Consider the following 25,471-nt stretch of genomic DNA (forward strand, 5'->3'; position numbering starts at 1 on the left):
CAAGAAGCCCTTCCTGACCACCCTTCCTAGCCCAGCCTCCCCACCCCAATCACTCTATCACATGCCTTGTTTTGTTATGTTTACTGCCCACATCATTTACCTGAAATTACCCTTTTACTTGTTTGTGTACTCATTTATTAACTTTCTACCCATGTGTAAACACCATGAAGGCAGGGATCTGGGCTAGTCTGAGCACATTTGCAGCCTCAGGACCCAGAACAGTGCTGGGCTATACAGAGAGAACAGAAAGCCTCAGGGAATTTAAGGAACTGGCCCAAGGTCGCAGGCTTCCAAGTGGGGAAATGGGGATTTTGTCCCAAGAGTTTTGATGCAAAAGTACGTGACTTTCAACATGGTTACTGCTGTGTCCCATCAAGGTTTTCAGACATTCGAGGCCCTTCTCTGGCTGCTTCCTGGCGGGCTTGGTCTGGGCTGGCTGTGTCAAGTGGGTAGACTAAAGCCCATGGGCGTGGGGACCGAGGGGAGGGTTAGTGTGGGAGACTAGTTAGGGAGGGTCCCAGGGACTGGCTTCTCCTCGCTGCCGGTGCCGGCACCCGGCGACCCCATTTAGCATGCACCCATGCCGGGAATTGCGGGCTGACAGCCTACCTGGGATGTGAAAGTGCTTGGGAGCCTGGTAAGAGGTTGGAGTGGAGGACCTCACATCTAACTGGCTATGGTATGGAGAGCTCCGGCCACTCTCGGGCCCTGGAGCGCGCAGGCAGTGGTCCCCAGAGAGAACAGAGGCACAGAGAAAACAGGCATTACCGCGGTGGCAGTTAAGGCAGCAGTGACGTGATGACAGCAGGGATGGCAGGGAGGGGCTGTGCTCTCATGCACCATGTCTGCGGATACAAGCTCGACCTTCTTTTTTGGCCTCACCCCAAAAGTCAGGGTTCGTGGGCCATAAGCGTCTACTCCACTGGGCTTCAGGAAGGTGCCTATGGACCCCTTGGCTCCCCTCCCCCCTTCAAATGCTTCTTTCCTCCACCCAAACACCTGCTTCATCCCTGACCTCCATGTGGTTGTGGATGACCTGACCCAATGGGCTAAGGCTGGGCCTGTGCCCAGTCCTCCAGCCCTCCGGTTGGGGCAGACCAAGGGACAAGGACAGAGGAGGCTTCTTCCAGCCAGGGCTGCTGGGCTGTCCGCCACTCTCCTCTCCTGGCTGCTTACCGCCCACCTTCCTGCTGCTTCTCAACTCCAGGTGCCCCTTCTCTCCCCCGGCCAGGGGCATGTCAGTTAGGCCTGGCTGGTCATCTGGGTGGTCACCGGCCTCCAAAGGGCCGAGCTGTGATGGAGATCCTGGGGGAAGCCCTGGGCTGTCTCTGCTGTGGGCAACAGCCAGCCACTGCGTGGTCCCCCTGGTTCTTCTTGTTCCTTTGGGGGCTTCCCCCTTCCTTACCGGAGCGGTAGTAGTGGTGAGGCGAGCGGGAAAAGGTGGGGGACATGCCCTGCCGGCTGTAGGTGGGAGAGTCGATGTATCCTGGGCTGGAGGCCCTTCTCTGTCGGAGGTCCAGGTTCTCGTAGATGTCCTGGGAGAGGAAGTGGGCCATGAGCCAGGCCGGCAATTAAGCAAGCCGGTGGCCCAAGTGTCTAGCAGTCAGGTGGGGCAGTGATGTGGAATCCAGGATTCAGGGGGGCTGAGGATCCAAAATTCATAGTGCTGCCCTTCCGAATACCAAGGCCCCCTCCCTGGATTACACACATAGCCTGAGGAAAGCTGCAGACAAGTTTTGGGGCCTCCGCCCATCACTCAGAGTCTCTTGAATAGAACCCATGGGTCAAGGATTCCAGGAGCACCAGGGAGGCTCCCTTTGGGTAGAAAAGGCACTTCCTCTACCGTTTATGTTACAGCTACTTCCTCTAGGTTATGATCCTAATTCTGCCGTCTGTGCCCTGGTCAGGGGCACCCTGGGGTGCTGGGTGGGAGCAGTGAAACTGGGGGTCTGCTCGGTCTGCCGAAAGGGACCCAAGTATAGAAAGGTCCTCCCCAAACTAACCCAGTTACCTGGGAGTAGGGAGATAATGTTCCCAGCGACTTAGGAGCGAAGAGTTGGAAGGCCATCGTGAAAGGAGCAGAGGAGAGAGGAGGGAGAGAGGAAGAGGGGTTAGGCAGCCGAGCGGAGATGGGCCAGCAGCTGCTTGGGGCCTCCCTCCCCAGACAGCAGTCGCACCAAGCGTGGTGGAACACCAGCAGTGCTGACACGTAGCAGGGTGACTTAAAATCACACCCTTCACATACCAATGGGAAACTGAGGCCCAGAGAGGGAACGGGGTGTCTTGGGGACTCTTGGGTACAATGTGGTGGGGTCTCCACTTGGACCCAGGATTCTCTATCACGAACTCAGAGCCATTTCGTGATCTGTCCTGTCTACCAGCTCGTGACTACTCTGGTTCATGAGGACAACATGCAGGGCTGGGGACACAAAGGTTGGGCCAACCAAGGTCTGGGCTGCTGCCTTCCACGTGGGAGTTGGGCCAGTGGGCGGTGTGGTGGGCTGGAGGTGGAGCATTCCGTCTGCAGAGGGCAGTGGCTGCTCAGCCCGCCATGTTAACCCCACTCTTTCGGTTTCCAAGACAAGTGAGAAATGCAGGTTCTTATGTGAAATCTCTGCATGTTTAAATGTGGGCAACTAATTTACATTTTTGAAAGAAAAGATACTTAGTGAAACAAAACAAATCTGGGAGTTGGCTTTGGCCTGTGGGCCCAGTGTGTCATTTCTGGCTTCAGGGACATCAGTCTCTAGCTGGTCCCCCCTCCCTGGTCTATTTCAGGGGCCAGAGCCCCGAGACTCTCAGCCTTGGGCTCTCCAACCAAGAGAATGCTAACTCCTTTAGAAAGGAAGGGGACAGCGGTGGAGTGGGGACAAGAACCCAGGTCCCTGCTCCCCAGGCCAGGGCTCCTCTTTCATCAGTCTCTTCTCCGGGGCCCTGAATGGGGTGAGGACTCACCTGTGATATAGCCTGCCAGGACCTTCAGGGTAATGGTCACCTGCCTTCTCCAAAGAACACTTTCTCTTGTCCAGCAACCACGTAGTTCTTTCAAAAGCTGGCTTTTGACAACTCAGAAGAACTCAGAACTGCTGAGTTCTTAAAAAGCGTCTCTTGCTTCGAGCATAGAGGCTTAAGGCCAGGTGCAAAGCCCAGAGAACCTACGCACCAGGGATTGTAAACCTAAGTGGCCACTGAGCCTGTCAGGGATGAAAGCCGTGGGCCGCATATAAAATTACTCCACTAGGAGAAAAACAGTAACTCAAGGGATAAGCAGTCACAGGTTTGTGGCTTCAATGCTGGGGTTCTCGGGGTGGAGGCAACCAAGGGGAAATGGGGAGCCCATTTCCTGCCTATAGGAGGCGCTCTTCCCCCCACTCCAAATAATGGAAAGACACCTGCTCTGATTTTTTAAGAAAAGCCAGACTTTTGGATGAAATCACTTCATTTTTAAATGATTACTCTAATTTCCTGTTTAAAAGAGTGCAGGGGCTGATACTGTGGAGGCCAAAGTGTGTGTGATGGAGTGATGGGGACCGTGTGGGCCTTCTCTCCTCCAACAGCCCCGGAGAGAGGGGCAAGACGCCATACCTCTCCATAGCCACATCTCTCCAGCATCTCGTCGGAGGTGTATCTGGAATGAGGCTCGTAGGAAATGAGGTCGGGGCGTTGTACCTCGTAGATGGACTTAACCTTGGGGAGAGCTGCCAGGTCTTTGTAATTAAGGATCTCATTATCCACTTTAGCCTGGGGAGGAGGAGAGGTACAGGAAAGAGGCAGAGAGATAAGAGGGAAAGGAGAGGAAACAAAAACCAGGCACAGGGGAAACAAGCTTCTCCAGTTTCCACTAAAAACAGAATATTAGGATGGAAGAGGCACAGAATATTAGAACCCGGCAGGTCTTAGAGGCCCTCCCTTCCAAGGGGGCTCACATTGGTTGAATGCATTTTATATGTGAGACCCTGAACTTTGCAGGAATTATCTCCTCCAAGTGTCCTGATGGCTGTGTGAGGTCCGTGTCAATGTTATTACTGTTTTCCAGGTGAAGCTCAGACGGTTCTGGGCTTGGTGCCCCTTAGTAGGTCTGAATCTGTCTGAACTACCCAGCCTTGGTGGGGACTGCCTTCCAAACCCATGCGGGGAGGACATCCTCGCTCACAGCTCCTTGAAGGTGATGGTAAAGACAGAGAGTGAAACCTGAGCTCACATTTGGTGAGCATTTATGATGAGCCCGACTCTGAAGTCCCTGGTAGGGATTAACTCCCTTAGCTCATACAACTCACAGTGCTACTAGCAGGCACTCATACCATCTTCTTTTCTGAATAAGGAAACAGGCACAGAGAAGTCAATGAACTTGCCCATGGTTACATAACTAATAATTTGCAAAATCAGAATTCAAGCCCAGCCTGTCTAGCCTTAGGACTTGCCTTCCCAGCTGCCTCTGTTGGCTTTACAGGGTGGGGAGCTCACTGTCTACAGCTGGCAGAGGGCTGCCCTCAGAAAGCAGACCCTATATCGAACTGAGACAAGCCTCTAGCTGTTACCTGACCTTGGCTGAGCCCAGTCCTCTAGAATAGCATGGATTAAGAGACAGTTTCCCTTGCATGGGGCAGACCACTTCTCAGGGCTCCCGAAGCCCTGTCCTTTCCATGCTGGTACCCTCCAGCTGCTCCCGCTGTGCCTGGCTTCTGCTGTGGTCAGCCAGGATCTATCCCCACTGCTGTGACTTTCAAGATCTTGATGTGAGAGAAATTGAGAGGCCACTAGACAGAGACTCCAAGGAAACTGTATTTATCCAAATAACATTCTTCCGGTGCCTGGGGGCTCAGGTGAGTCTCAAGTCCAAAACTACTGTAGAGAGAGTAACTTTCATAAAGCCCTTACAAGCATCGCTATTCGAAACATATTCCAAGGTCCTTCCACCATTCTGTCCCTGTCCCAGCCCCCTGTTGTTTGGACACTGTGATGCTCATTCTCCGTTGCTCCTAGATCCACCATCCATTCCTCCTCTCCCTGATTTGGGCTCCGAAGCCCCATGGACTGCTTCAGAGGCTCCCTGGCTTTCTGCTGGGCTGGGCCAGTGGGGGGCACCTGCATACTGGGAGTGGTAGAGAGAGACACTGTCCCCTTACACTGTCCTGCCGTCAGCAGCCACGGTGGGCATAGCTCCCATCCGGGGCTGCCTTTCACAGCTCTGGCTTTCACTGGACATTCTCTTTAGGCCTAGCGTGGTGACAGCTCCTGCTTTTGTAGACTCTGGATGCCACACGATGTCTTGTGGGTCCCCTAGCCCTACCTACACCTCTGTAAGTGGTCACCTCACAAAACCATCTTCAGTAAAACCCTTAGAAGGGTGCTATCTCATTTCTGCCAGAGCTTGCCCAGGTTAGACATCATGTCTGTGCCAATTTGGGGGTGTGTGGGTCAAGGGAACTTTATTAGGATGGTCCCCTTGCTGCCTTTTGTCGTGGGATGTTAGATCTTGAGCTTGAGAGCTCTTAGCATCTTGCAAACTTGTCTTGACCCATCAATAGTCATCTCAGGCGTTTCAGTCCAAACCTCAAAAATACTATATTTTATTTCCTCTTATAGCCACTGTGTTCATGGGGTTATAAATGAGCCTCAGGTTTGGAGGCATAATGACTGGACAGAGGCTTCCTGACATAATTAGGCAGGCAGGAAGGAAGAGAACATGTGGAACTGGTGGAGGTCAGACCTCCCGAAGATGGTTCTAGCCATCAGTGGGGGGTGGGGCAAAGTCTGAGAGACCTGCCCCCCACCCCATTCACTGATGATTCTATTTTAACACCAAACCTCAGCATTTATGAAAATCAGACACACACACACACTCTCTCTCTCTTTGCCTGTTATTGCGTGCCCCGAAAGTGGTCAGTTGGTTTCTTCCCTGAGTTGGGAAGCCACCTTTAGAACGGTTTGATTTAAAATACGGCCCCCGTGACCTGTGGGGTCATTCCCCAGAGCGGCTGAAGGTGAGGCGTTATAACAGGCAAGAAAGGAGATTATGAGAGGGGGGATGCATGCCTCTGCCAGCAGGCGCGGGTCGCTGAGCTTGGTGTGTGAGCCCCAGATGGACGGCCCAGTGGCAGGTGTGCCCGGCTGTCCTTGTTCGTCTCTATGGAGCTGATCTTAGAGAACTGCCCTATCTATCTATCTATCTATCTATCTATCATCATCTATCTATATCTCCCAAGTTTGCATATCCTAGGAACTCTCCTGGAGACACGCTCAGTTTGTTAATAACCTTCTCCACTGTGTAGACCCTGAAATCTAGCTCATTAATCCTGCTGTGTCTGGCCCCATTCATAGCACCGGGTCGGGAGGGGGAGCGATAATCATCTGTCTTGTTCTGGACAGGAATCTTCAATGAGGACGGCCAGTGATCAAAGAGCTTGTCTTCTGTGGGAGCCGCAAGGCAGTATTGACCACATGGAAGTTGCTGTCAGTGATAACTCTTATGTCTGATTTTCATTTGAACAGAGGAAGAAAGGAAAGGAAACAGCTCCATTAGTGGGCATTATCCAGGGATCAAGGAGGAAACTAGATGTGGATTTGGGATAAAATAATAATGGAGCGATGGTGGCCAGGGCCCACCCAGGGCTGGCTGGTTTGGGGACTGTATCTAGAACTTTTAACCAGGAGCCGTCTTCCTGCTCTAGACCATTCCTCTCCCTCCATCCTCTCTCCCCAGCTTTGGTCTTCTTGGCCCTTCCAACTTGGGGGCTTGGGGAAGGCTGGAACAGTCGACAGTCAGATGGCCCATCTCCTTGGCTCGTCTCTGTCCTCTCTGGCCCTGCCTCCCTCACCTGCTTTAAGTTACTTCTGTTTCTCTGTCAGGTCTGAACTTAAATGTTTCTTCCTCTTTTTCCAGGTGGCCCTAGATGGCCTGTCCTTCTGTCTCTCTGTCCCTCTGCAGCATCATTAGAACAACCTGTACTTTTCCTTCCTAGCACACACCAGAACTGTGACTGCTTCTCCTTGGGGTTATATATTCAAGGTCGCGAGGATGGGCATCAGGTTGGTGTGGTTCACCACGGTTTTCCAACACAGAAGCCAGAACTTAGCCCAGAGGAGACACTTAGCACACGTTTGTTGAATGAATGAATGAATGAATGAATGATTGAATGGATGAATGATATAGCCAAAGGACCTCTGACATCATCTACCTCCACTCTTGTCCTTTCTTCCATGTCTCTGCAATGATGAGTGTCTCTGTTTCAGTGTCTCTGAGGATGGGGGGTGCAGATGCCTGCTTGTGCTTACCTCCTTATCACACAGCCATATCTCCCCCTAGTCCCCACTCTGCATACCACTCTGACCCCAGATTTTTGTCCCACTCTTAGTTCACTTAAGCAGTGGGGAAGGAGGCCCACTGTGGTGGTTTTAGAGCTCACCAAGGGCTCTTCTGTCTTTGACTTTCCTGTGCTCCAGGTGAAGTTGATCTTATCCCCCATAACTCTGTGTTTACCAGGCTCTGTGCTCCATGCGGGCAAGGCCCTCCCTGTGCCCTGCTGTGTCTCGGGACCTAGCACAGAGTCTCTAGGACATGACAGGTGCACACGAGATGTTAGTTGGATGAAAACCTGACAGCTGTCTTCGGCTATCCTTAGAAACTCTTTAGATAACCAGACCTGCGGATAACAAAGACCTCTGGGGGGCTGAAAAGCGATACGTACGCAGATGACTCGGTTGGGTGACCCAATGCTGGATCCGGGGGGTGAGATGGAAGTTTCGGACGTCCGCCTATGCTGTGGGAGAGATGATACAGAAGGCGTGAGAAGCCTCATCTCCCGCCAGTGGGGAGGGGAGGACAGGCAGGGAGGAAGAAGGCTGCTCTTTAGGGAACAGCAACAACGCGGTTAAATACACTTGCCAGCTTTCTGTACTTTATTTTCTGCCTTTGTAATCAATGTCTGAGTGTGCATGAAATGGGAAATGTGCAGGATTTCAGACTGTTGGACAGAATTTGGATTTGTGTATTTTTTTTAACATATTTGTAATTGACCTTCTAGGTAAGTATTTATTCATAAAACTTTTCATTTGGGGTTATCCTGTCAATATTGTATTTACTTTAACTGAATAAAATTGGTTGGGACTCATTCCTTAGCAGTTTGTTTATGTGAAATGTACAAGCACGTTCAACTTCCTGTAATTTGCAGAAAGTACTGATTCTTCACAGTGTATCCATTGCAAATTGACATCAGCCTTAGTGATAAGCTTAAAAAAATCTTTCCCTGAACAAAGACAATGAGGTGTTAATGGCTCCCTGGGCAGAAGGAGGGGCTATGATGTAGTCACTACATCAAATACTAATGATGTGCTGTATGGGGATGAACATAACATAAAAAAATTATGGAATAATCATTAAAAATTAAAAAAAAAAAACAAATAAAAACAGATGGGGAACTAAGAGTCCCTAGTGAATGAACTATGTGATTTCAGAGATCCCAGATTCGAGATCTGTAACATGAAGGGGCTGGTCTGAGGGACTGCGACATTGCCTGCCAGATGTCTCAGGCCACAGTTTAGAATGAAAGCATTCTACCTGGGGCTTTACAGCAGCGTCTCCCAAACTGTGCCTCCTGAACGGGTGGTGACTCTGGCAAGATGAATTTAGGGGGAGCATTTGATGATACCGAGTTGCAGAATGGGAGAGCAAAATGTAAAATTGTATGTCATTCATCTCCCTCACATCAAGGAGGAGGTCTTAACTTAGGGCTGATGTATTTCAGCAACTGTCTCCACTGCTGTTCATTTCCTTTTTTTTTTTTTTTTTTTTAAACAAAGAGAGTAGAGGCAACACCATCCAGCTGGAATTTCTAAGATTTGTTTTTAAAAAACATTTTATTTTCATGGGAGGTGTTTTATGGTTACTTTCTATTTAGAGTAAGTAATACTGGTTTTCCACTTGGTGATATCAAGATTTACATTAAAATAAGCTCCTTTAAGTGAAGAGTGGTGGGTTGATTTCAGGAAGAATATTAAGTCTGTAATGATACAGGTGGTGCATGAATGTGGCAAAAGCATCGGGGTTATAGGAAGATAACGGAATTTGAGAAATGCCACCAAAAAGGTAGGAAGGAAATTGAGGAAGGAAAGGGCAGTTAGGTCTTTTTACATGTTAAATGGAGAGGATTTGGAAGAAACAGGGGGAAAAAACATATGGCTGAGACCAAATTATACATCAATTATACATCTATTGATGTATAATTTGCACATCTATTGATGTGCAAAAGGTGCAAAAGGTAGAGGCACTTCTGATGTCATCAAGTGCCTGGCCCCCAGCATGCACCCAGCTTTCTCCCCCACAGCATCAAGGACTCAGGAGCTGGGCTCCTCCCTACGGTCCTTGGATCAAGAACTCCAAATTCACAGGACTTCCTGGGACTAGTCAGAGCACAGTAATTCAGAGGGACACAGGACCGCAGGTGGCCTGGCGCGTGCCTGGGGACACTGGCTGTGTTTCTGCCTGCTGCGTTACTGTGGGCAAACCACCACCCTTGTTAGACTGTGACTTTCATACCAGCAAAGAGAACATACAATGCCTTGCGCCGTCTGATCCACGGGGTTAAAGTAAGCAAATCAGACAGTGGCTGTGAAGATGCTTTACAAACTGTCAGTTCCCACTGTCAACTCGATTCTTCCTAATACATGACCTGAGGCTGGGGAAAACCCCCAGCATGTCTCCACGCTGGCTTCAACAAGGCCACCGTCCTGAGAAGGCCTGGCCCCAGAAATGCTAAAACCTCACAATTTGACAGTTTTCAAAGTGCTCTCACATCCCATGTCTTTATCCCCTCAAATGCGCCATGAGGCAGGTGTTCCCATGAAGGAAATCTAGTGATATAGGCATGCATCTGGGAGGGTGCGTATTAAGGAAAGACCCCCTCTAAAGTACAGTGCCCCCAACCAGAGGCAGGAAGTGTGGTCTGGTATTTCTACCAGCTTGCTTACCTTTAACTTCTTCTCTGCCCGGGCTGCCTGTTTGCAGATGGGGTGCCAAACCTCAGAACCTAAGGGGACCAACAAAATAACAAAGGTTCAGACCTTTCACCCTTAGAGTTCTCTTGCCACCCCTCACCTCCCTTTATTTTGTTGGCAGCGCACCTCCCCTACGCAGCAGGCAGGAGGACCCCCTGGGGAACCAGGCTCTTTGCAGCTCCATCGATCAGCCACTCCCGCTCTTTCTACCTGTCCAAATCCTACCCATGCTTCAAGGTCCAGGTCTCACACAGAATCTTCTTGCAAACTTTCTTACCTGCCAGCTGGGACTGACTTCTCTCTTCGTTTCGGTCCATAGTTCCTGGTATCTTTCCTAACACACACGACCTCAAATCACAGTGGCCTGTGCATTCAGGGCCCTAACTAAATTAGAAGCGCTTCTGGGCAGGGCTGAGTTTTATTCATTGCTGGGCCTCCTGCAGCAGGCAGCATGGGATCTGGCTCTCGGCAGAGGCCCCATCCATGTTTGCGGGGTGAACGGGTGAGTGCATGATTGGCAGTGAGTGATACACAGCAGGTGCTTGGTGAATACTCGTTGAATGAATGAATGGCAGTGGAGGTGAAATAAAGCGGCCGACCATGTTGACCTCCAACCTTCCTTTGTCTTCAAAGACGTCGGACAGGGTCTGAGAGCTATCGCCGGAAGGGGGGGTGGGGCCATGACGCGGAGTTGGCTTTGGAGGATGGCCTTGACCTGCTAATTCCTAAGAGGCCCCAGACTCTGCAAATTTAGTATATTGCAAATGCCTGCATTTTATTGTGTGGGGGGCTGTCCAGTTGGCCAGCCCCAAACCCGAGAGGCCAATTTGGAAAGGCATGAACAACAGGTGGCTTGTCACATGTTGAGAAGAAGCCCCAAATATTACACATTCCCCAAAGAAGAAACAGGTGTCGTGGATTAGAAGGAAAAGTAGGAACATATTATCCCTCTGGTGCCATTGCTCTTATCACCAGCCCAGAAAGGAAGGGGGCCAGCAAATAGCTGGATTCCTGGGCACCCAGATGGCATTTGTTTGTCTGACTTTGTTTTTAGGATACGCTTTCCATTATGGTTTGTTGCCTGGAACCCCCAGGATTGGAATGCTGGCCAAGCGACAGGGTGTGAAGTTGAAAAATTAGCCCCCCAAATGGAGAGAGGATAGGCCTGAGGTAAGGATCCTGGGATCTTGTTTCTCAGCCTGGATTCTTGTCTCTGCTTGGCTCCTAACACGTTCTCTCTTGCATCCGGTTTCTTCATCGGAATAGAACAATGAGGTGGGATTTGGATGGTGCTGGAGATTGTTTTCATCTCCAAGCTTTTCATTCTAGGTCCAGTTTGTCATTTATGAGCTAGATCAGGATCTTTCAGTTTCGTTTGCTGATTTTTCTGGTGGGTTCTTAGTAATTCAACAGCAGTTTAATTCTTGCTAACGTAAGGTGCAATGGCTCCTGGAGCCCAGTAGAGGGACTCCCGGTCTGTGGCTCAACCAAGCCTGGTCATCACAGGGTGTGTCTGCTGCCCGTGGTGGGTGGGGATGCTTGCTTTGGGGAGTTATTCAAGAGAGCATTTCCGTCCCGGGATACTGTGGAATCCACTAGGAGCTGTTTACCCCTGGGGCTCTGGCAGGAAGCCTATGTCACAGGTCACTGCAGGAAATGGGTGAGGGGGATACGGATGTCTCAGAAGGTGGTGAGATGAAGGGAAAGAGGCATATGAAGGGAAAAGGTAGGGCGGAAGTCCTTGGAGGGGGGCAAGGATGAGTTAAGAGAGGAGGTCAGACTTGATGGTCTCTCCACGTCGCTCACATAATCTGTTCTGAAATAGAGCTGAGCCACAAATGACTTCGGTATTCATCTCATAGGAAAGCCGGTTTATAGAAGAAGTGAGAGGGGAGAATCAAAAGGGAGAAAGGAAATATTAGAGATGGAAAGGAATCAGAAGTTTGGGAGTTGGCGGGATAGCATCTAAAGAGGGAAGATATTTGTTTGTTGTGAGCAACAGACTTAGGTAAATTACAGTAAGAAAAGTGATCTGTTCATGAAGACCCCTAGGAAGTGGTGGTTGGCTGAGCTCAATGACGTGGCACAGACAGAAAGACAGCATCCTGAGTGAAGAAGGCCATTACTCTCTTCCATGGGCTTTCTCCCTAGGGCTTAAAACAGCACCTGGCTCACGTGTGTTTCGTAAAGACATAAATGAATGACTGGTTGGATCCCACCTCTCTATTTTATTTTATTATTATTATTTTTTTGTTAGTATTTTATTTATTTATTTATTTGAGAGAGAGAGAGAGAGAGAGAGAGTCTCAGGCAGACTCTGCACTAGCATGGAGCCTGATGTGGGGCTCGATCTCACGACCATGAGATCATGACCCAAGCTGAAACCGAGTCAGACGCTTAACAGACTGAGCCACCCAGGTGCCCCACCTCTGTGTTTTAAAATGAGACACAGGATGAAAGGCACCCCGAAGATGATGGTAACAGGATGGAGAGGGGACCCAAAATTAGGCCATAAGGCAGGGTCTTCCTTGTGGTGAAGAGAAGACTTAGCAGAATGGTGAAAAAGAGTTTTGAGTATTTTAATGCCTCTCTGAGGGAAGAGCAATGAACTTGTTCTGCACGTCTTGTAACGTAGAACAAGGACCAAGGGCAGAAGTTTCAGGGAAAGAAAACCCATTGTCTGAGGACTGAATGGGTCCATTCTGAGTGTGAGTTCCCTGTCCCTAGAAGTATGTAAGTACACATTGGGTGGGTACATGCTCAGCAAGGATATTATAGAGGAGACATATAATGAGGTAGTTACCCTAGTGGATGTTTACTTTCCCTCCCATCCCTTGGGGAGTCTGTGTTTTCACCTTCACAGATTTCTCTGTATAGAAAAAATGAATTATTTGCTCCTATCCAGTGAATTAGACTGGAATGTAAGTTCTACCAGGAGCGGGATTCACATCTGTCTTATCTGTAGATACAGCTGCAGGGACTGCAGAGTCTCAATAAATACTCATGGAGTGAATGAATACAACAAAAGAAACATATTATTTTGTTTTAGGCCAGTTAAGTTCTCCAAGCTGGGCTCCAAGATTTAGACAAACAGTACAATTTAGACTCTGATTTGACAGCTACAATTCCAGAGTGAGTTTCTATCAGAATACTCACTGGACTGGGGTTTGCCCAAGAGGGAGCTGTGACCCAGTTGTCCAGAAGCCTGGTAAAATGCAGATTTCTGGGCTCCTGGGAGGCCCCTGAAGTCAGCTCCTGGGGGCGGGGCCTGATAATCTGTGACAAACTCCCCAGGAATTTAGGATTCCAAAGTGGAGAACTATAGGGCTGAGTACTCCTTGACACTCCAACTCTGTTCCTTTGGAATGTGATGGGATAAAGAACCAGTTGTATAAGACAGAGGAATGTCTTGACTTCTTGTAGGAAGTTAACACCTTTTGCTGGTTAGACTCCTGGTTCCATGAGTCATACCCTTGTCCTCTGACACTTACCCAGTCAGTCCAGGTCCTGCGGTTCAAACCTCGTGTAGAAGTTTCGGAGTGGAGGGATTAGCTATTTCCTTGTGAGCTGACTCAGAGGCCAAGATCGGAATCTCCAAAGCTGTCTCTCGGCCAATGGTAAGGCTCTTCTTTTTTTTTTTTTTTTTTTTTTTAAAGATTTTATTTATTTATTTGACAGAGAGAGATCACAAGTAGGCAGAGAGGCAGGCAGAGAGAGAGAGAGGAGGAAGCAGGCTCCTTGCTGAGCAGAGAGCCCGATGTGGGACTCGATCCCAGGACCCTGAGATCATGACCTGAGCCGAAGGCAGCGGCTTAACCCACTGAGCCACCCAGGCGCCCGGTAAGGCTCTTCTTAATCCCCAGAACAGGAAACATCAGCCTTGTCTCTCCAACCGGTGATGGCACACCCCACATTTGGGTTATTCTTTTGGGTTACTTAACGTTCGGGAGCCCACCCGTCTCTCCACAGGACGTTGAAATGCAATTTGCCAAACTTCTTTTTTTTTTCCCCCCGCATTAGTGGAGATTTTAAGGCCGAAGCCAGACCTGGTCCCACAGTCTTCCAGACCACCCAGTCAGGCTTATGAACACAGCAGTGAAGGAACCCAGCTCACCGAAAGGTTCTATTTGCCCAGCACAGCGTTTTTTTGTTTTTCAGTATCTGAATGCTTTTCGACCTGGCAGGTGGTCAGTGACCCTCCCTGCTGTCTGCCTCCTGGCCCTTCTCTTCCATTTCAGTAGGCGGTTAGATTTTCAAGCCTGGATCCAAGCCAGGATGTGCTCTCACAGCAGCTTTCTTCTCTGGACTTCTCTTGACCGTTGCAGAATGAGGTTTCTCAAAGTTCTGCCTGTATGTCAGTGGGACAACCTCTGTGACTCAGACTGGCTTTTTTTTTTTTTTTAATTTTTAAAATAAATATATAATGTATTTTTATCCCCAGGGGTACAGGTCTGTGAATCACCAGGTTTACACATTTCACAGCACTCACCATATAGAATGGCTCTTTTAAAATATCTGCCCGGACACACAGACATGCTGTATCCACACAGTGGAATAGCATTCAGCCATAAAAAGGAAGGAAACACAGATACGTGTGACAACATGGATGGGTCTAGAAAAAATGCTGTGCTAAGTGAAAGAAGCCAGACATAAAAGCCCATGTATTGTAGGATTCCATCTACATGAAATTGCTCAAATAGGTAAACTATAGAGACAGATGGCACATTCGTAGTTGCCAGGCTCTAGCGGAAGGGGGAACGGGAAGTGTTCAGTGGGTATGTGTTTCCTTTTGGGGTAAAAATGTTTTGTAACTAGATAGAGGAGGTCGTTGTACAGCATTGTCAATATCCTAAAAGCTATAAACTGTACACTGTAAAATGGTTACTTTTATGATACATGAATTTTACCTCGAACCTGAAAATCCCCACTCCCTGCCCCCAGCAGGTGGATGGCTTCTGTAGACCACAGGATACTTGACTCTTCACTTATTACTGAAGGGTCCCAAACTCCGCAATAGGGAGACGAGTGAGCCTTTCTGTTAAATCTGACTCACAATAACAGCCCAAGTATAATCTTGGGCCCTGGTAAGTCTTTACTGCGTATTGGGCACTCTATGCCTTATTTGTCATAATATTCTTCTGGGGTCTGAAGGCCAGTTACGTCACTGCTTACCTGCATCGTCTAGAGCAAGCCAGTTACCTCTCTGTGCCTCAGTCTCCCCACTGATAAAATGGGAATGATAACACTATCCGCCTCAGAGGTCTGTTGTGAGCTTTAGTGAGTTCATGTTCCTAGAGCACATAGCACAAGGTCTGTTAGCGTGGGTACTATGCAAGTGTTAGCTGTTGTAATTACCATCATCTACCCTCCCCTACCAAAAAAACCCTCTTTGCCAGGATCCAGTGTGGGGAAAGGGAAAGGAGTACTGGAGACACCTGAGGGCAGGGTGTGTAGAGTTTACTCTTCTACTCCGGGGAACATTGGCCCCGGGGGAGTGAGGGGCCTGCCGCAAGCACAGGGCTGGCTGTGTGGGTGGAGTTGGTGAACAGAAGCCGGGCTTGGCTGCCAGCACACCCCTCGGGGAGCCTGGGCTTGGGCCCAGGGACGAGGGCAGCTCAGGAGACATGGAAAAGCCTCATTTGCCTCGCGCTGAGAGGATCAAGTGGGCTTGAAGCTTAATAAAGAGGTGGAGGGAGAAAGTGCTCAGCTCCCAGGAAGCTGGGTAGCATGCAGGCTAGGAGGCGGGATGAAAGAAGGAGTGTGGCAGCACCCAGATGCAGAGCCTCGCGGGAAATTCTAACTGCTGATCACAAGCGCGAGGCCGGCAATTGCACTGCAAGGAGTGCTTACTACGTGTCACCCACTAAGCTTCCTTATTATTGTTAGTATTATAACTAACATTGAGAAAGCGCCTATGCCAGGCCTTACGCTACATACCTTAGAACAGTGGTACTTAAGTCAAGGCTCACCACGATAATTAACGTTTACTGACCATAGAGGCTAAGCCGTAGGCTAAGCGTTATTACTAATGACGGTAATGTTGACGATAACCGGCATTTTTGAGCGCATGCGTCACGGGGCGTGGCCATTTCTACATTCCCGGATGTTTACATGAGTTCAGATGGGCAGACCTTGGGAGGGCCAGGCTCGGTGCAAAGCCTTCCTCCTGCAGTTGGCTCACTTAATCCCACAGCCTGGCGAGGTGGGCCTAGTGCTATCCCTGTTTTCAGATGGGGACACTGGGGTGTCTCGCTCTGTCCAGCATGGTGTCCTCGCCCTGACCTGGGTAGGCACATATGACCGACTCAGGCTCCACAGAGTCTCTCTGGGACTTCTGTGCTGAATTTGGCATGGAATACTGCCCCTCTGGGGTCACGGAGCCCTCCTTCCCTGACACCGAGGCAGCCGGTGCAGGGCTGGACACTGCGTGGTCACGCGCCGAAGGAAGCAAGGAGCAGAACCACCTGCCGACCCCTCTGGGCTCCTCAACCCCATCGTGCTGCTTCTAGATGTTTCTCAGTTCTGTGGGATGATCAATCCCCTTTTACCTAATGTTGTTTTTGCCACCTAAAAAGTCCAGACTAATAAAATTTCTCATTGAGTGAAAACCCGAGTATCTGACAAGTTCTTGACTTGCCCAGCGGGCAATTTTGTTTCTCAGGAAATAGAGGAAGCCGCCAGGGAAATTGCTACTCAGGACCTAATTCTGACCAACACGGACAAATTGGCTGGAGAAGTAGATGTGACATGTAACTCTCGAGAAAATAGCCACATCGTCTCGAGTTTGAGGTTACCAGAGAGAAGAAGCAAGTTGCAAACAGACTTTAAAATATCAACTTCAAACTACTACGCTATAATATTTTCTATAGGCTGCAAGATGTTTGGTAACCCTAAAAGTCTAAAAAAAAAATCGCAGCTCATCCAAAATGAAAATGTAGTCTATTTCAAGTGAAATAGGCTTAGTAGATTCAGACGTTAGGAGGTATCAATTTAGTACAGTAACAGGATATGTTTGAAGAGTCTAAAATTATGTAGCAGGATTGGGGAAACATGAGATTTAAAGTTTTGAAGCATTACTCCTACAAGCTAAGCTGTCAGTAGAGAGATCCAATTTAAAGTAACAATGCTAAACTACTAGCTTATAGCAACCAATAGTACGTTGGTGCCTTTTAAAGTGTGGTTTGATGAGACACGTAGATATGACAGAGGGCTGGTGTTCTCCAAAGCCATAATAATGGGCGGCACCTGCCCTGAACATCTGTTTGCTCCATGCACCTCTTTTAAGGTACTTGTCAGAGGAAAAAGAAGACTTCCTATATGTCAGTGGCATCCCCAGCTGTGCCAGAAATACACACCTCCTGGTGCCAGAACCTTCTATCATCTGAACTAAAAAAAAAGTGATCTGAAATAGACTACCTTATAGAAGAGAAGGTTTTGGGGTAATTACCAAGCAAGCATTCAGGGTTCTGTTTGGATTTGCGTTAACACAGAACTGGGGCTCCTGACTTGATGTTGGGCCCTGGACATCTCTGAAAATTTGAGAAAAGATACAGACCCTCTCCTTCGAGAAATATACCTACATGCAAACTTCAGCAAGCAATTTCTAAGAGATTCATTGGATTCAGAAGGCCAACTACAAACTACAGGTTAATAATTCTGAAAATGGGGGCTCCTGGGCGGCTCAGTCAATTCAGGGTCTGACTTCAGCTCAGGTCGTGATCTCGGGGTCTTGGGATTGAGCCCCGACTTTGAGTTCGGTTCCCTGCTTAATGGGAGAGTCTGCTTCCTCTTCCTCTCCTTCTCCCTCTGTCTCTACCTCTGCTCGTTCTCTCTCTCTCAAATAAATAAATAAATAAAATCTTTAAAAAGAAAAGGATTCTGAAAAGAAATGGTAGAAAGTGCCTTAAACGAAACCTAGGAAGATAGGCCAGCTAACCTTGGCCCAGGGATGTAACCTCTCTAACCTTCTTCTTCTCTACATGGGGGATATTCATGGCTCTTTTTTTTAAATTTTTATTTTTTTAATTTTTTAATTTTTTTTTTTTTTATATTCATGGCTCTCAACTCACAGGGCTGTTGGGAGGATACAATAGGAGACTGCATTTAAAACTAGTAGCACTGTGCTTGGCACATACTAAGTATCAGCTGATGGGCCATTATTATTATTAGCAGGACCTACAATTTGTTAAATTTCTTCCTTTAGCAGAGCCAGGTTTGTCAGGATTTCCTGCCTGTGTAGTTCACTATACGAATGATAACAGAAACCCATTTAAAACTCCATAGCCGAGCTCCTGGGTTCCCAAAGTCCTTCTCTCTCAGACCCTCAGAGCAGGGGTGTATGCAGCGTAGAAAGACGGACAGGAACAAAGTCTATCTCTCCTTTTCCCCTGGTCCAGATGTTTTTAGAATAAAGCCAGATTTTTATCTGATGAGCCACATTTTGGGTTTAGAAAAACTCCTGCCAACCCAGCAGCTGTAAGCTTTGTGATTTTGGTGTGTTTTGCCTGAACCTGTGGCATCTTGGCTATTATTCCGCTGCACGAAATCAATGACGTGATTTCCTGGTGAAACCCAAATGAAGGGTTTGGACAACAAACAGTTTAGAAATCTGGCATCTTTACAGAAGCAGTTAAAAGATTGAATGCACAACAGAACTTAAAACAAATAGAAGAAAATGTGCTTTGGTTTCCGGGGGGACCCCAGAAGTTCTCCCCTCAACAGACGTCAGCCTTCTCCCAATTAGAGCTCATCAGAAAGCCATCACACCGTAATTAAAACACAAACAAACTGACCCGAAGAACCTCCTGAGGCCCGCTGCCAATGCCTTGTTGTGTCCCGCTCCAGAACTGACGAGACTGGGTTTTTAAACTTTGCAACCTTCCTAATGCTCGCTCGCTTGCTCTCTGTTTCTGTCTCGTATGTTGCTTCTGTACGGGGCACTTTGCACTTTTGCATTCAGTCTCTGATATTCATGAGGACCTTGTAGAGCACACCTGCTCTCTGTAGGCGGGTGTGGTGGGGGGGTGTGGGAGCCTGCCTCAGTTTCTCCTCCACAGGATGCTTCCTCCCACAGCGGGCCTTTGCACCTGCTGCTCCCCCCGCCTCCACCATCTTTCCTCCCCTCTTCACCCTCCCACCTCCTACTCATTTCCAAGATCTTGGCTTGAAATTTCCCCTCTTCAGCAGAGCCTCCTCTGACCTCCCAGACTAGATCAGGAGCCTTCTAAGCACACTCCCATGGCTCCCAAACTTTCCCTTCTCTGCATTTATCACAGCTGGTCGTTATATCTATGCTTCTATTTGATTGAAGTCAGCCTCCCCTCCCGAGAGCAGGCACTGCTGCTTTGCTCATGTCTGAGCTCCCAGCACATCACAGAGAGCCTGGCACATAGCATGGCCCCGGTTTGAATGTATGAACGAGGGAGAACAATTATTCTCATTTTGCAGGTGAGGGAAGAGACCCAGAGAAGGAAGTCATTTCTCAAGGTCACAGCCCATCCGCAGACGTGTTGGTCCTTGGAATCCAGGACTCCCAGCTCTCTTCACTTCTGTGCTGCCTGTGTGGAGAGTTTTCTTGCCATTTCTGGGGAATATCATTCTGAGGGCTAGTTACCCCTCCCACGGCCCCTGGGCGGATGTCCAAGACAATCAGAGGCCTGGCTCTCAGGGGTAGCCGAATCTCCAGGTGGCTGCATCCCCTAAGACTCCCACAGCCAGAGTCAGCATGACTCCAGCATGGGAAGGCCTGGGCCCCCTCACTGTATAATCACACAGCATCCCTTGAGGCAGGTCCTTGAACGCCCTGCAATTACTCCCACTCTCCTAGGAGCCAGGAGGGTAGGAATGGAGATAATTAAGGAGGAGGGTGACAGGCCCTTCTTCATCACCAAAAATATCTCCCACCTCCCGCAGGCCTCTCTCTCGTAGGTTTGATTGCACATTCTCTCGAATGATCACCAAACTGTTCCCCTCATCACTTAGCCCTTTCAGCATTCTGTGACGTTCTGGCCAGAAGCAAGGCTTGGAGATTCTGGATACACGAGGACGTGAGCTCCTTGAGGGCAGTGAACTTATCAGACCTGCTCGCTGCTACATCTCCAGTTGTTAAGGGAGCACTGGGCACACACAGGCAGTGCTCAATAGATATTTGCTGAATGAATGAAAGAACTAAGAACTTTCCATGTGTCACAAACCTACCATATCTTATAGGGACTGTTATTAGCCTATTTTACAGGCTAGATAACTGAGGTTCAGTGTCAAGAGACCTGCCCAAGGTCAAAAACTTGGTAAGCAGTGCAGCCAGCCATTCAATGGGGGAGATCGGGATTGGGAATTTGGGCAGGTAGAAAAAGATGTTGAAGATTCTAGAGATGTGAGTGAGAGAGTAGCTCCAACACTAGGAAATGTGCTTACCAGGAAAGGGGAAGAGGAACACCATGCAAAGAATTTCCAAACTAAGTGCACAGTCCAGATTCCTGGTGGTCGGGGTGCACAAAGACATCATGCAGGGTTCTGAGACTCCGGGGGACTCCCCGCACGTAACCCAGTGTCCTGCAGCAGGAAGCGCTAGGGATCAGCGCTGATGGAAGATGAAGGCCCAGTCCTTGTTGGGACCTAAGTAGCAGGCAGAGCCTGGGTCCCAGGAGGTGAGGTGGGAAGAGCCCCGGGGCGGGGGGCATCATAAAGCCAGTCTGCCCCTACATGCTCTACATTCCTCTGCGCCTCATAGCTCCTATCTGTACAATGAGGGCTGTTCCGACTAGTCTAGAGTGACCTCTGGGACCTTCCATCTGTGCTACCTGACTGTACAAATAAGTAGGTAGTTGTAAGCTCATAGCATCTTAGAAATGGACACCTAGTCCAACCCAACCAAGAATTCCTGCTCCAGCATTCCCAGTAGAAGATATGAGATTCTCTTGACTATCTTTGGGCCAGGAATTCTCAACCGAGAACAATTTTGCTTCCCCAGGGCGGATGTCTGGGATATTTTGGGTTGTCACAACCGGAAGGAGTATGTTGTTGGGATTGAGCGAGTAGAGGTCGGGTGTGCCTCTAAACACCATGCATGGCCTAGGACAGTCCCTACACCAAAGACTTTTCTGGCCCAAAGTGTCAACAGTGCAAAGGTTGAGAAACCCTGTTCTAGGCAAAGCACGCACTGCCTAGCGTGACAGGAAGACACATGCTCTGTGACTCCTTCCCTGGCCTTAGTCCTGCTTTGAGGGGAAATGTGGAGGAAGGGCTCTCCTAGCCCACGCATCAGCCAACAATGACCCCCTGTAGAGTGAGGACTTAGTGGGGTCCATGTCAGGAGCAAACAGTCTCCCGGAAAAGGCCGAGGACTCCACGAGGACTCCACGGGAAGCTGGAGGGACCAGGAAGGAGGGAGTGTGTAAGTTGTGGGCGGGTTCGGGGGCACCAGAGGGGGTCGTGAAGTCCAGAGTGACCCACCTCAGCCTAGAATGGCAGGACTTCCAGAGGAGGGCGTGGGAGACTGGAGTGAGCCAGCAGGCAGGAGAGCAAAGCGTAACAATGAGGACTAGGATGCAGCCTGGAATGAGCTCCCTGTCCGCCCCTGCCCCCCACCGGGCCTCACTCCCCCCGTCCCCCGCCCTGCCGCCGCTATGGCCCCCACACCTGTGCTTTCTTTATCCGCCTTAGAGCCTGGTGGATTCTGTCTCCTCAGGGGGCGATTCTTAGCTCCACATCCTTTGGGTCCCAGCTCCTGGCCCTTCCTCAGGGCATCTTCCCCATCGCCCACCCCACACATTAGGGCTCTCAGAGTCCCATACCTCCCCTCTTCATGAAGCTTATCGCGATGGCCGGTTATCTGTGGGATTCCTGACTGTGGCCCCTTCCGCTGCAAGGGGCTGGGGCTGGAACTCACTAGGGGCCCTGGGGCAGAGCCCGCGCACGGTAGCGTCTCAGGAAATGGTTGCTGAGTGGACAGAGAAGCACTTGCAGGCGGGCTCTCGCAGCCGACGTGTTGGGTTTATTCAGGGCTAGAAGTGGAAAGGCAGTCCAAGACCTCGGTGAGAGGGTACCTACAGTGGTGGGCAGCCAGGGCAGCCAGGGATCTGCCGAGAACACTACGAGATTCTGGGAGGATGGACCTGGCCGAGGCTGGAGCAGAAAACAGAGCCTGGGGACTAACAGGCCAACTTGCAAGAAGCCTGGGGCTGAGGGCTAGGCCTTGGGAGGGGGCAGAGGGGGACCAGTCCCTCTTTACTTCTTGGAGACTGCTGGTTCCTTTCCATTCCTTTTGGTGTACCCCGAGAGTCTGTGGAAGCCCCAGGCAGTCTGCTGTGGTGCTCTGCGTTGTGCGGGGCGGGAGAGGGAGGTGGGGGGGAGAGGCCGTGATGCTGCAGATGTCCCGCAACACAGCCATCTTTGTGGGGTTCTCTGACCCCTCAGCCTGGTTCTGCTCCCGCTCCCGCCCCCCGGACAGAGCCAGGAGAGTCTGCTCAGAGCACGGCCCGGGAAGCAGGCCAGCTGAGCAGCGGGTGGAGGCGCACAGGGACGGAAGGCAGATTACATGTCACTTCACATTAGCCACAACGGCAACTCTCCCAAACCACCCAGAGTGGGGCGAATTAATTGCAGTCTTGAGGACAAGCCAAAAACAAAGATAACACCGAAATGAAGGTGATGGTCTCTCCTTTACAGACGTAGGTGGACAGGGATGGCTTCCAGAAGGTCTGGTTTGCTTACCGGTGAGGTACATCTCCTCGCCTTCCGTGAACATCTGGTGGCAGCGGACACACCGGGCACACGTAGGATGGTAGTGCTTCCCTCCTGCCTGTGGGGATCCAGAGAGGAAAGAGGAGGTCAGAGCTGGGGCTGCTGTCCACAGGGCAGGTCGGATTTGAACATCTCCTAGGCACATTAGCATTGTTGGTGCCTTTGTGACTCTAAGGTTGGTTGGGAGTCTACGCAGAGGAGCCCAGAACCATCTAAAAACCCACCCAGGAAGCTTGGTGATTCTATGCCGTGGGACCCTGAAGGTAGTTCAGGGGACTTCCCGGACACCGCGCTTCTATTTTGGCAGTGGAAGGACCCCTTGGAGTCCACTGGTCCCACCTCCTCATTTCTAGATGTGGAAACAATCTTGTTTGGAGGACATCTCATTACTTCCCCAAGAATGGGGCCCTTATCACTGGCTATACCTGAGTGACTCTGAGTGGTACAGGGACCGGATTTAATAACATTGGATCAATGAAGAACAGGACCTCTTTTCTTTCTTTCTTTTTTTTTTTTTAAGATTTTATTTATTTATTTGACAGACAGAGATCACAAGTAGGCAGAGAGGCAGAGAGAGAGAGAGGAGGAAGCAGGATCCCCGCTGAGCAGAGAGCCCGATGCGGGACTCGATCCCGGGACCCCGAGATCATGACCCGAGCCGAAGGCAGCGGCCTAACCCACTGAGCCACCCAGGCGCCCTCTTCTTCTTCTTCTTTTTTTTTTTTTTTTTAAAGATTTTATTTATTTACTTGTCCGAGAGAGGGAGAGTGAGAAAGCGAGCATAGGCAGGCAGAGGCAGAGGGAGAAGCAGGCTCCCCGCCGAGCGAGGAGCCGGATGTGGGACTCGATCCCAGGACACTGGGATCATGACCTGGGCTGAAGGCAGCTGCTTAACCAACTGAGCCACCCAGGCGTCCCGGAACAGGACCTCTTTTCAATCCTCTTTCAATGCTTCCATTTTTAAAAAAATTGAATTTACTTAGGCAATCTCGACACCCAACATGGGGCTTGGATTCACAACCCTGAGATCAAGTCATATGCTTTTCTAACCGAGTCAGCGGAATCGAGAGTACCAGTTGGTGCTACTGTGTCTTTAACATTTGTCGGAAACTTACGAACCTACCTTTCTCAGAATGAGAATAGCTTTGAGACTTGGCACCTCCATAAGCAGTAGAATCCAGTTAGAGCTGTGTGAGTGTGTGTGTGTGTGTGTGTGTGAGAGAGAGAGAGAGAATAGAGGATATATATATACATATATATTATATATATATTTATTTTGGTTACTGGCAATATAGGAAGCGATCTTGGTTTTCCTATTGCATGTTTGTTTGTTTGTTTATTTATTTATTATTTGTAAGTGAGCCAACTTAAAGCCAATGAAAGTATTAGGTAAGGAAGTATTAGGTAAGGTCTACAGACATGGCAAAACTTCTGACAGTGGCGCATGAAGGACAGGCTTTTAGGGCTCAGGGGACAAATAATGGGCCCCACAAAGGCAGGACCTGCTGACACTGAGGCTCCAGGCCTGTGACGGCTGCACCCCAGTGTCTCTGCCCCATCCCCCAGCTCACCCCAGTCTTGTTTTGGTGAGCCCCATTGACTATCCCCACTTTCCTTTCCTCCAACTACTTTATTTATTTAAAAAAATTTTTTTTTAAAGATTTTATTTATCCATTTGACAGACAGAGAGCACAAGTAGACAGAGAGGCAGGCAGAGAGAGAGAGGGGGAAGCAGGCTCCCTGCTCAGCAGAGAGCCTGATGCAGGGCTCAATCCCAGGACCCTGGGATCATGACCTGAGCCGAAGGCAGAGGCTCAACCCACTGAGCCACCCAGGCGCTCCCCTCCAACCATAGCAGGCAAATTCTTCTATGGGGGAAGAAAGAGCCTCAGAGAAGGTTACATCTCCAGGTGTCACTGGAAACTGGTAGCAATACTGGCCCCGGGGGTGCCTGGATGGCTCAGTGAGTTAAGCCTCTGCCTTCGGCTCAGGTCATGATCCCAAGGTCCTGGGATCAAGCTCCGCATCGGGCTCTCTGCTCAGCAGGGAACCTGCTCCCTCCTCTCTCTCTGCCTGCCTCTCTGCCTACTTGTGATCTCTGTCTGTCAAATAAATAAATAAAATCTTAAAAAAAAAATACTGGCCCCGGGAAGAGAGGTCATGGGGGTGGGGGTGTTGGGGTGCAGGTCCCCCGTGTAGCACTCGCTTCTATGCTGACTGTTCTGATACTACAATCCAAGCCCAGAGGACTTGGCATGTAGGAGTCCTTCAGTGGTGGTTCCAGACTCTTTCTATGGAGGAATTCAGCTCAGCGATGGGGTGGGAAGGCGGGGCTTGTTTTGAAGGTACACCTGACCCTTGTACAGCATGGATTTGAACTACGTAGGTCCATTTACAGGTGACTATATTTTTCTATAAATACGGCATTGTAATTGTACTTTCTTTTCCTTATGATTTTCTTAATAGCATTTTCTTCTCCCTAGCTTACCTTATTTTAAGAATACTGTATACCACACATACCTCACACAAATACGTGCTAATCAATGTTATGTGATGGGTGAGGTTTCCAGTCAACAGTAGGCTATTAATAGTTAAGTTTTTGGAGAGTCAAAAGAATACGTGGGTTTTCAGGGCGCCTGGGTGGCTCAGTGGGTTAAGCCGCTGCCTTCGGCTCAGGTCATGATCTCAGGGTCCTGGGATTGCGTCCCGCATCGGGCTCTCTGCTCAGCAGGGAGCC

The 25,471-nt window shown here is 49.6% G+C and overlaps 1 protein-coding gene across 5 annotated transcripts in view; it reads right to left on the reverse strand.

Annotated features, from left to right (window-relative positions):
* ABLIM3 (actin binding LIM protein family member 3) overlaps positions 1-25,471 on the reverse strand; it is a 111,150-nt gene that overhangs the window by 17,353 nt on the left and 68,326 nt on the right. For 2 of the 5 annotated variants that reach the window (XM_044231785.1, XM_044231775.1), the window contains exons 8-13: positions 22,705-22,792; positions 9,967-10,025; positions 7,689-7,760; positions 3,586-3,741; positions 2,012-2,041; positions 1,406-1,535 (exon numbers count right to left, since the gene is read on the reverse strand). In XM_044231785.1, coding sequence (XP_044087720.1) covers positions 1,406-1,535; positions 2,012-2,041; positions 3,586-3,741; positions 7,689-7,760; positions 9,967-10,025; positions 22,705-22,792 — 535 coding nt within the window. Of the gene's footprint in view, positions 1-609; positions 709-1,405; positions 1,536-2,011; positions 2,042-3,585; positions 3,742-7,688; positions 7,761-9,966; positions 10,026-22,704; positions 22,793-25,471 lie in introns of all 5 variants that reach the window. The other 3 variants (XM_044231801.1, XM_044231794.1, XM_044231809.1) reach the window with 2 other exon arrangements.

The sequence above is a fragment of the Neovison vison genome, chromosome 1 (genome assembly GCF_020171115.1).
Source record: "Neovison vison isolate M4711 chromosome 1, ASM_NN_V1, whole genome shotgun sequence".
Taxonomy (NCBI): Eukaryota; Metazoa; Chordata; class Mammalia; order Carnivora; family Mustelidae; genus Neogale; species Neogale vison.